Source organism: Micromesistius poutassou (genome assembly GCF_964030765.1).
Source record: "Micromesistius poutassou genome assembly, chromosome: 18".
In the NCBI taxonomy this organism is placed as follows: Eukaryota; Metazoa; Chordata; class Actinopteri; order Gadiformes; family Gadidae; genus Micromesistius; species Micromesistius poutassou.
This window is the reverse complement of record NC_140288.1, coordinates 4436889-4448449: the sequence shown is the minus strand read 5'-3', so window position 1 is coordinate 4448449 and position 11561 is coordinate 4436889. Positions and strand designations below refer to the sequence as shown.

The window sequence follows — 11561 nt, the reverse complement described above, 5'->3', positions numbered from 1 at the left end:
ACGAGAACGTGAATTGAGAAACGGCTAGAGAGACCCCAGCTGCGTATTCCCTTTACAAAACCTCAATGCCCAAAGTGCAGTGAACTGAAGTGTGAACTGAGTGTTTGAGGTCAGATAGAAGAGGACCCTGTGTGCTTGTTATGGAGAGCGCAGTAAAAGACACACAGCTGGAGTGTGACAGCCAGGTTTAGCATGGACCTAGGCTGGCTTTACACAACAAAATATTTGATCAGATGTGCCTTTCGTTTAGACGGCGACAGCGTTTTCGGGGCTTAAAAACGCAAAAAAAATGAACCCACCCTCCAGAGTGGAAATCTTAAAAACGCTCCACCGTTGCGTTTCCGTCTGAAGGGTTAACTACGCAAAAGTGGTGCTCTGAGCTGCTCACGCTGGCTCTCGCCCCGTACGCGTTGACGTCACGTCCACGTGCAGCACAGGCAAACCACAACAAACATGTCAGATTTCACACACTTTTGCGTCACCATATGCGCGCAGATTTCCACCCAAAGACGCTCGTCTAAACGTGGAGTGAAAAGTGGGGAACGCCAATGGCACTTTTGCGGTTTGTGTTCAGATCGTTGTTGTGTAAAGCCAGCCCTAGTCACACTGGCGCCCAGAGTGGGGACTTTCCAGACAAGAAAAGGACACAGGGTGGTGATGGTGGAACCGGTTTATTGCCATGGCTGAGTATAATAATACACAGCAGATGGTGTAACAGGCTGCCAGGCAGGAGGTCTCCCTGAGTGTGTGTGGTGAAGGCGGTGCACATTGATTACCTAATGCACAACAGGTGTGCAGCCTCACCCAAGCCCCAGAGACCAATCAGACTGGGGCAGGTGTGGCTGCTTAAACCAGCCTAGTCCACACACACACACACACAGCCCACAGTGGACAACCCACATACATAGTTGATCAATGCAGGAATGTTACTTTATTGCCGAGGTTGGTATTGAAACAAAAGAGGGATATATGCTACCATTTATAACAGTGAAACTAAATGGTCACATTGAGGTCCGCTCATGAATCCAAATTAGTTTGATTGTATGAAAATAATTGTAGGTTGTTTGTTTCCTTAGCAAAAAAAGACCATTCAAATATGCACATGGTACGCACCTTTTCCATTTGACTTCAATTCATGTCATGCCTTAATGAACATGATCGAGAAGACGGACGTGGAAGATGGTTCAAGAGAGGGACACACACATTATCGTGCCTGCGCAGGCAAACAAATATATTCTTCACATAAAATACATACAGGTTATAGGCCTGTATTGATTTGAGGTTCATTATTTTACCACTTCCGAAAGTTGCTTAAGGACTTATTGAGGAATTTGATGTTTTTGAGGAATTAGATAATTCTTTTCAAATTTCACAATTATTTTTTTTCTATGTCTCAGTTTATTAAATACCTGAGTTAGCTCTGCAGGTACCCTGTGAACGGTGCTGCTCTTGAACGCTATACCTGACTCCCCCTCTCTCTCTCCCCCTCTCTCTCTTCCCCTCTCTCTCTCCCCGGCCCCCAGTGCCCGGTACGGCCACTGGCACAAGAACAAGACCCCCGGGGAGTACCGCACGGGGCCCCGCGTCATGGTGTTCATCATCGGGGGGGCCTCCTTCAGCGAGATGCGCTGCGCCTACGAGGTCACGCAGGCCAACGGGAAGTGGGAGGCCATCATCGGTGAGTAGGGACACCGGGGGGGAGAGAGGGGGAGAGGGGGAGAGAGGGGAGTCAGGGGCGGAGGGTTGGAGAGAGTGGAGTCAGGTGTATAGGGAGGGGGAGAGAGGGGAGGCAGGGGGGGAGGGGAGTCAGGGGGTAGGGGGGTGTGAGGAGAGGGGAGAGTGGGGGGTATATGGGGTGGGAGGAGGAAGGGTGAGGGCTGGAGAAGATCTAGGTGGAGGGGAAGGAGAAGGGAGGAGATAAAGGAGGGAGAGGGGGAGGAGAGATGAAGGGAAGGGTGAAGGAGAGTGCAGGTGAGCAAGTGTGAGGGGGAGGGAGAGTGAGGGGAGGGAGAGAGTGAAGGGAGGGACGTTATCGAGGGGAGAGAGGACGGAGAGACGGAGAGGAGGGGGAGAGAGAGGGGGAGGGGGTGAGGTGGAGAGAAGGGAGAGAGCGAGGAGGGATGGGCGTGAGGGTCAGGAGGGAACAAGAGAAGGGGGAGAGGGGTGAAGGAGGGGAGAGAGCGGGTTGGGAAGAGGGGGCGGAGGGGAGAGATTGAGCGGTGAAGGGAGGTGAGAGGGAGAGTGAGGGGCGAGGCTGCATGAAGGATAGAGCGATGGATGGGAGAGGGTGATAGAGGGGGAGAAGGCGGGGGAGGGTAGAGTGAACCAGGGGGAGAGGGTGAGGGGGGAGAGACGGTAGGAAATGGAGGAGGAAGCAGGGGGGGGGAGGGGCTTGGGTTATCGCCGTCCGGGAGTCCCTCCTCCAAGGCCTCAGGTAGTATGATGTGATGATGTGTAGCTGCCTTTGTAGCCAGGATGCTAATCTCTCCAAGGTAGTTTCTCTTGAATCCCCACTTACCTCTTCTGTATTACAGTATCATGTTAATATGTTTAGGAACCATTTTGATGCAGATTTATGCTCTCCTTAAGGCCCTGTATCAATATCACAGACCTTAATACTGTCGGTTAAGTTAAGAGATATATAGTTTATATTTATAAGGTAAGGTTTCCCTTCCAGGGCATTGGACCAAATCAGTGACCAGCTATCTTACTGGTTGACTAACTGTCATTGCACATTATAACTGTATAAAGTACTGACAATTATAAAGGTTTGGACCCTAGATGATACTGCCCTCGTCTCCTGTGCAATAATATGTAAACATAATGTTCTGTCTTCGGTGTGTAGTGTAGTCTGTTATTTTAGTGTGTTTTCGGTCTTGTGTTTGTAACTCAAATTCAACATACCTTGCTAGCTTGTTGTTGCGCGCCGCTTACGCTACCAACGTCTAAAAGGAAAACTGTTGTGTTGTTTGACTTGTAGCTATGCTATGTGCTATCTGTTTGTTCCTATGATACATGTGCCACTGTTGAGTGTGTAATGTCTGTGTGTGTGTGTGTGTGTGTTGTTGGGTGTTTTTAACCATGAGTGTGTGTGTGTGTGTGTGTGTCTATGTATGTGTGTGTTTAAGTGTGTGTGTGTGCTCTAAGTGAAATAGTTGGCTTGTTGTATGTTTTTAACCCTTTTCTTTCATGATTGACGAAGGTGTGACGGAAATGAGAGTGAATGTGAATGTGTGAGAGATTGTGAGAGAAAGTGAGTTAAAGAGCAACTAATAGTGTGGAAGCAGTGAAAGAGAGTGAGCAAGTGAAAAGAGTGAGAGTTAAAGGGGAGATCTGGTGTAAAATGGATCTGGGATGTGTTTAGTATGATAACGAGTTTGAACGTTCGTTTGGGAGCAAAAAAGCGCATATAGACGCATTCTTAAGTTGGCTGTTTTTAGCCAATTCTACCAAAACGCTGTAAGCTTGGAACGATAAGGGCATGTCTCATGGTAAAAAAATAAATCGCTATTTTAGACCACTTACAAGGATAGAAGTAGCCACTTCTTTGGTAGTGTAATAAGGTGTGTACAGATGGTTTATTAAGAAAGACATTTTATACACACAATACCACCATCAGTAGTTCACCCGTCGACACCGTCTTGTCTTTAAGACTCGATAAGTACATTGGCGAACGCAGAGCTACACAGACCGTCAACAACACACATGTTTGCCAAACTACTTATCGAGTCTTGAAGACAAGATGGCATCTATATGCGTTTTTTTTTGCTCCCAAACGAACGTTCAAACTCGTTATGATACTAAACACATCCCAGATCCATTTCACACCGGATTTCCCCTTTAATTAAAGAAACAGAAAAGAGTGCAAGAATGCGAGAGGAGACCGAAAGAGTGAGAGAGTGAGAGAGCGCGAGTGAGAGTGAGAGAGAAAGAGAGAGTGAGAGAGCGAGTGGGCGGGGTCAGAATCGAGTGGTGAAGCAGGCTGTGTCCCTCCACAGGTGCCACCCACACGCTCACCCCCACCAAATTCTTATCGGACCTGAAGCACCCCGACTTCCGAGAGTCCACTAGGGTCTCCTTTGAGGAACCAGACCCCTCAGAAGAGTGAGGCAGAGAGAGAGGAGAGGGGAGAGAGAGGGAGGGGAGACAGAGCGTTCACGCTGAGAACAAAGTAAAGGCAGCCGCCCAAAGAAGCCCTTTCTGACAATCACAGCACAAGGGCTTTTGGTTTTCTTTCTAACCGTCTCTCCCTTCCTGTTTTGAACACTCCAGCCTCACCCGCCACACCCTACACCCCCCCCTACACCCCCCCCCCCCCCCTTAACCAACAGCGATGGGGGTCGCCTCTTCCTCCACCTCTCCCTCCCTCCCTCCTGCTCCACACCTCCCCCCCCCCCCCCCCTTCAAACCTTATCTCCTGAACGAGGCCCCCCCCCCCATGCATGGACCACTCGCCCGACATGCATCCCCCCCCCCCCCCCCACTTTGGGGGGGATGGACCACCACACACACACACCGTAATCGGAACCCTCTAAAGAGCGATGTAGGACTCTGGGGTCTGGTGTGGTGGTGTCCGGACCGGTGGGATGTCTTGAGGAGAGGGGAGTGGCCAATGCCGCCGCGGCCAGGGGGGGGGGGGGGCGGGGGGGGCGGTGGGAGAGGGGTCGCGACCCCATCACTGTTACCCCCACTTTCTACCACCACTATCTCCGTCGGGTGGATTAAATCGTCCCTCGAGGCTCACTTTTGCCCCCCCCCCCCCACCCCCCCGCCTCCTGTCCCATATTCCATCTCTCCTCCGGAGCAGATTTAATCTACCCCCAGAGATCCACCTTTATCAATTTGTAACGTTTGATTCTTTTATTATTTGATCTAACCAACCCCTTCCCCCAAAAGGGGAGTCACCTATTCACCTGATTATTACATTTTTTTTCAACTGATTATTTTTTTCAGGACCGGTCCATGAGTTGATGTTGGATTTCAAAGAAGGATTTGCTTGTCTTTCCTTCTTTTCCTTCTTCTTTTTTTTTTTAATTTCCCTCATCTGACATACATGACCTCTGTTTCACCCGCAGAGATCGCTAAATAGTGATCTAGATATCAATAGGCTATATCAAGTATCAAGACACTAACAATATTTTTTATAATAAATGAACAACTCATCTAAAACTGCATTGGTGCGGCTCATCCCCATCGCTAAACAGTTTAAATAAGTCGAAAAGGCGCAGAGAGAACTTTTGTTAAATCTGTAATCGGAAATCAAACTATGACAAATCCCGTGCCCGTCCGTCGTTCGTTGCACGGTAGCAAATACCGTGACTAGTCAGATGTGAGTTGGATCACCTTCAGTTCAGGAGCTCTACATAAAGACAAAGCTAGCTCCGGAGGACATAGCTCAAGATACACAAAGTGTGTACACAAAGTGTGTATCCCCTCCGTCCCTCTACGGCGAGCATCCTGACCGTGACTCTGCAGGCAGCGGAGGGAACGCATCCCTGCTCCTCCTGATAAGCATTAGCTGCTCGGTGGCATTCAAAACGAGAGATGCGTAATGCCATGCACTGCTGCCTCGATCTCCCCTCTCTCTCTGGTCCTATGCCTCCTAAAGTTCCGTTCAGTTCAAATCTCATCAGTTAGTTCATAAGGTCAGGACCTGAAACTAGTAAATTCCACAGAGCACGTACTGTATATGTAGCAACGTGGTAGAAAATCGGGCCCTGATGTGGGATAATTAACCCAGAACGCATAGGTAAAGATATGTACTTTAATGTGTTAGCCAGGGATAAATAAAGTATTTTCAAATAAATGCCATACCTTGGCTTTGGATTCAGCACCATGGCTACTACATAGTTTTTGCTAAGTATATATTTATTCTTGAACCCATTGATAGATTTTCTATAAACAATAGCCACAGGCATCCATCTCATTCAGAACAAATCCGCTATAGCCTTATTGTTTATGAACCAACATCTGGTTTTATGGTTTCACTCACTTTTTCTCAATTAGCATCAATCAATGCAGTATGGACACCCATACACATACTGCCACATAACGGACATAACACTACTTTTTTTCCTCAACAAAATGGCCCTTTCATTAATAAAATATGTATTATATTTTTGCTTAAGCTAACGTGGTCTTTTTTTAATAACGGGGAGATTTGTACATGTTTGCTGTTGTGTCTCTTGGCCAACTTGTTCGTACCAAGCTGTGTGATTTTCGGTTGCCAGGACAGAGAGAGAACTTTGTGAGTCCAGTCCGAAGTTGTGCGACTAATGTCTACTCCTTCAAACCCTCACCCGCCCACCCCCAACCCCCCCCCACCCCAACGCCTGCATCGTCATAGTAACACCAACTTTAGACGGGACTAGCCTCGTTCTCCACTGCACCTGTTCTGATGTTGTCTTTGTTTGGATCACATCTCTTGTTTTGATCCATAAAATAATGGGGGGTATTTTGGGTCATTTTAAAGTTAAAATCAGTCTTAAAAGAGCGAGACCGAGATGAGATGAGTGTTTAACCGAGACAGAACATGCGTACAGCTTGGCCACGGAGACAAAACAACGCAAAACTAAATACCCACAGCGGTGCGAGGGAGTAAATCAAAGCTGTGCATACTTGGATTTGGATTCAAAAAAATAAACAGCAACAACGGTTGATTTTCAAACCCTTTGACAAAAATAATTTCCTTTCCACAAAACGATTTGGTTTACTCCTGTCAGGCACAAACCTAGTTTTTTTGTTTTCTTTTACAAAAGTTTCCAAATGTGTATTCAGCTGTCCATCAGCTCATTACAGTGGTCAAAGGGCATTTCCATCCATAACGTTGGATCTAGCGGTTAAATTGGGGGCTAAACTTGGGGGTTTCTATCTTCACAAGTAGACTTCTGTTCGGCGGTGTAATCGGATGGTTACTCACCAGCTGCATGAACTTCTCATAATGTTCTTTTCATTTTCTCGCTGTGCCGTAACACACAACTCTAATTATGCTTCCTCCAACTCACAGAAACCCTGCCCTGCCCTGTCTTGTTTTGTCTTTGTCTTGTCTTGATCACGTCTTAAAAACCATACGTTCCACCTGCATGCAACAACAATAACCTGACTAAATGAGCGTTCATTTAACAAGCTTTTGACTGTGACTGTGTTTTGGTGTTTTGCCGTTTCCTCTGGTGTGTCTTTTTGGTGTGACTTCACGTAAAGAGTTTGAAAACCCCTTTAACACATGATCCATGTGAACGGCTACAGCTAATGATCATGGATTTCATTTAACTCTGGCTGTTTGGTGTTTCATGTTGTGACACACTGCCCTCATTCAGGCATTCATAGACAAGAGCTGAACACACATTTACCTGTGCTCCTGTTACGCCTACCAGGGCCTCTCTAATGCTGTTTTTCTGTGTGTGTGTGTGTGTGTCTGCTTGTGTCTGTTCCTGTTTATGTGTGTCTGCCTGTGTGTGTGTGTGTGTGTGTGTGTGTGTATGTGCCCGTTTGTGTGTGTGTGTGTGTGTGTGTGTCTGCTGCTTGCGTCTTTTCCTGTTTGTGTGTCTGCGTGTGTGTGTGTGTGTGTCTGCTGCTTGCGTCTTTTCCTGTTTGTGTGTGTCTGCCTGTGTGTGTGTGTGTGTGTGTGTGTGTGTGCCTCTCTGTGTGTGTGTGTGTGTGTGTCTGCCTATATATGTGTGTGTGTGTGTGTGTGTGTGTGTGCGCGCCTATGTGCCTGTGTGCGCGTCTCTCTCTCTCTCTGTCTGCAGGATCAACTCACATCTTCACCCCCACTAGTCTCCTGGAGCAGCTGAAGGCCATGAACAAACCCGACGAGGAGGTGGCAAGCTAGGATCTCCTCCTCACACCTCCTTCTCCTCCTCACAACCCCCCCCCCCCCCCCCCCCACCCGTCCATGACCCCCCCCCCCCCCCACGCCCCCGGCCTCCGCCCCAATCCCTGCATTAAATGTTTATGCATCTTGCTTGAGATAAAGTAAAAGCTACGAAAAAAAGAGACACCTTCGACAAAAAAAAAAAAATCTATCTAAATATCTATGTTGTAACAAATAATACCGAAATCATTGCAAGTATTTACATGTTTTACAATGGCTGCAAGGGAATAAGACTTCTTCAAAAACGGTTTAGCGATCAACACGAGGCCATTTCGAGATGGAGCGTACCAAATGTAATAGTGTGTGTTATGATACCCGCTCGGGTGTGTAAACGTAGAGATTCCTCCGTTTTTAGTTTTTTTCTTCTTTGGTGTTCATTTGGTTAAAAAAAGGGGGAACGGGTGGAGGAGGGGAGGTGGATGTATAGTGAAATCATATCATTCAACACGCAATATAACGAGGGACGGGATGAAAAGAGGACCCTATTGATGATGTTCGTGTCGGTAGCATGCTTGGACTTTGTGTGGACAGTTTTTTCCGTGTACGTGATTCGGTGTGGATGTTTCCCCGGAGAGCAGAGGAATTTTAACAAAATGTTTTACTGAGATCTTCTTTGCTAATTATCTTGGCCAAACAAGTCACGTGTGACGAAGCTTTTGACCGAATTATTCGGCCGAAAGACAGGAAGTATTTTCTTTGTCGCAACCTTATTCCCCCCCTTATTTTTTATTCCTGGAGAAACTTTCAGGTTTTAGTGTCAAAAAAGCCCATTGCTTGCAGATATTTAAAGAATAATCTTAATGGGCCAATTGTATTTCAGTATTGTATTCTGTCTTCTCATTGGTTAATAACGGGGCCATGATTAGTGTTGTTGCTGTGTTAGCGTCTCACTGTAGCGTCTGCCTGGTGATATTTCCAACTGTGAACTAGTGAACCTTTTCCTTTTTAAAATGCCGATGTGAATACACTGTTTGTCGTGATGTGTTTAGCTGTAGCTCTTTAATGGACCGCTGGGGAAAATAAGTAATATCTATATTTTCTTTCCCCCACGCCCCCCCCCCCCCCAAACCCCCCTCCTCTATAGTGCAATGTAAACCCTCCAATGGTGAATGGCTTTGTAAAGACCTCAAATCCCACATTTAAGTTTGTATGTCATTCTGTCCTTCCTCTGACTTCTCCCTCCTTTTCTGGCCAAAAGTTGTCTATTGCACTACGCGTTTTCTGTGATGCAAACGCTTGTTGTGTGTGTTTAAAAATCCCTCTCACGTTTTTTTTATTTTTTTTGCTGTTGTATAGGATTCACTGTCGATCCACTTAATTTATATAAATTATTTATCAAGAAAAAATAAAAGAGATAGTGACATTAAAACATTAGTCTGTCTCAGACCTGTTGAACTTATCGGGGTCCATGTTTGCCAGTGTTGAAGCACAAACAATACTTTCATGTGTTCCTATCCTACCAAGGCTGTCTAATAAATTGGCTTCCACAGTTGTCACTTTCTCCTGCCGTTCTTTGCTTTAACCGGCCAACATCATTCGAGATTACGGTTTCCATAGTTGATTAGCTACAGTATATGTGTACATATTTATTCAAATCAGTAGCAACATATTGTGTGTAACCTATTCCACTGAAACCAAACACGCCTTCAGTAGGAGACACATTTCAGTCTTCTACATTTGGTGTCTGCTCTCAGAATCTGCGTTTGTAAAACAACAATAACAATGTAATGCATTAAGTAACACCAGCTGAACTAGCATACACACAAAATAAATCTAATGCTAACTATTCTTAAACTCATATTAATGGATATTTCGTTTGAATTACTATTCATCCTGATTTGCATTAGGCCTACTTTCTTGAACTTAATAATAAAATACAGAAAACGTTAAGCATAACCTTTAATATGTCAAACTGCTCTGCAGCAGTACGGCAACAATGCAAGGACAAAACACACGCAGGCCTGCAGTAGACCGATCAACGCTGCATAAGAACAGGGGCCAGGGATGTTTACTTATGGTTTAATGACAATAACTATGTTTACGAGTTTGAAAAAATATGCAATTAAAGGGGATATGCAGTGGCGGCTGGTGATAAAAATTGTTGGTGGGGCGCAGTAATAGAAAAAAATTAATTTGGTAGATTTGATTTCCTGTATTCTGGTGCATTTTGGAGATGGCCACTACATATTACCTATTACCTACTATTCATTCAGATTCATAGCCTACATCCTGACTTGCAGGGCCTGGGCAAGCTTACCCATTGTTGTTATTATGATATTGAGGCAAATCATGATCACTGTCCTATAGCGTCCATTATTGTGTCTCAATGGCTATTTCAAATGCAGTTAGAAATATGGGACAGTAGCTTATTATTTATATGCTACAGGCCGAAAGACTAAATTAATATGTAACTTACTTGCTGCTTTTAAGTATAACATTGCTTGGGGAGTCCAATTCCTCCACTGAAATGGGTGGAAAGTGCTTTTACAACTCTCTGCTAGTTAGCGATCTATCTCTTCTTTGCTGTAGTTGTGTTGCACGAGTGTTGCTGAGGGAGGTAGCTTATTTGATTGATTCGCTGAATTGTCCAATCGTGTAGTGATAAAAAAAAAACAGAAAAGCCATACCATTGGCCTGGGACGCACACTGCTGCGACCCGAGGACTTTATTTTGAATGACCAATAACTAGCCTAGCCCAAATCATTTATGTTCAGACACATTTAAATGGTTGCTGGCAGTTGCATGTACGGTCTATCACACAATTAAACAAGGATAAACGCTATGTATTTTTGTTGATTTATTTCGTATGTATAATAGTTTATTCAAAGTTGGCAGATATATTCGAGTGAATATTCCACGGAGGGGCAGCGCCCTAGCGCCCTCTATTGACCAGCCGCCACTGGTGTTCCCCTTATGTTTTTTTTTCATGATTGGAAAAAACAACAGTGTTACCCCTTATGTTTTTTTTGGCCCGACAGTATTTTATTGCAAAAAACGACAGTGTTACCCCTTATGTTTTCTTTGGCCCGACAGTATTTTATTACAAAAAACGACAGTGTTACCCCTTACGTTTTTTTTGGCCCGACAGTATTTTATTACGAAAAAACGACAGTGTTACCCCTTATGTTTTTTTTGGCCCGACAGTATTTTATTACAAAAAAACGACAGTGTTATGTTTTTTTTGGCCCGACAATACTTTATTACAAAAAACGACAGTGTTACCCCTTATGTTTTTTTCGGCCAGACAGTATTTTATTACAAAAAAACTACAGTGTTACCCCTTATGTTTTTTGGCCCGACAATATTTTATTACAAAAAAACGACACTGTTACCCCTTATGTTTTTTTGGGCAGACACTATTTTATTACAAAAAACGACAGTGTTACCCCTTATGTTTTTTTTGGCCTGACAGTATTTTATTACAAAAAAACGACACTGTTACCCCTTATGTTTTTTTTGGCCCGACAGTACTTCATTACAAAAAACCGACAGTGTTACCCCTTATGTTTTTTGTTCATGATTGGAAAAAAACGACAGTGTTACCCCTTATCTTTTTTTTGGCCAGACAGTATTTTATCACAAAAAAACGACAGTGTTACCCCTTATGTTTTTTTTTGCCCGACAGTATTTTATTACAAAAAAAACGAGTGTTACCCCTTATGTTTTTTTTGGACCGACAGTATTTTAT

At 44.9% G+C, this 11561-nt stretch overlaps 1 protein-coding gene across 2 annotated transcripts in view; it reads left to right on the top strand.

Moving 5' to 3' along the window:
* stxbp1a (syntaxin binding protein 1a) overlaps positions 1 to 7854 on the top strand; it is a gene marked incomplete at its 3' end in the record, with an annotated part of 29118 nt that extends 21264 nt beyond the window's left edge. Inside the window, exons 18-19 of one of the 2 annotated variants that reach the window (XM_084483385.1) lie at positions 1524 to 1678; positions 7749 to 7854. In XM_084483385.1, the coding sequence (XP_084339511.1) occupies positions 1524 to 1678; positions 7749 to 7831 (238 nt within the window). Of the gene's footprint in view, positions 1 to 1523; positions 1679 to 3998; positions 4109 to 7748 lie in introns of those variants that run through there. The other variant, XM_084483384.1, reaches the window with a different exon arrangement.
* Between the last annotated feature and the right edge of the window lie 3707 nt (positions 7855 to 11561).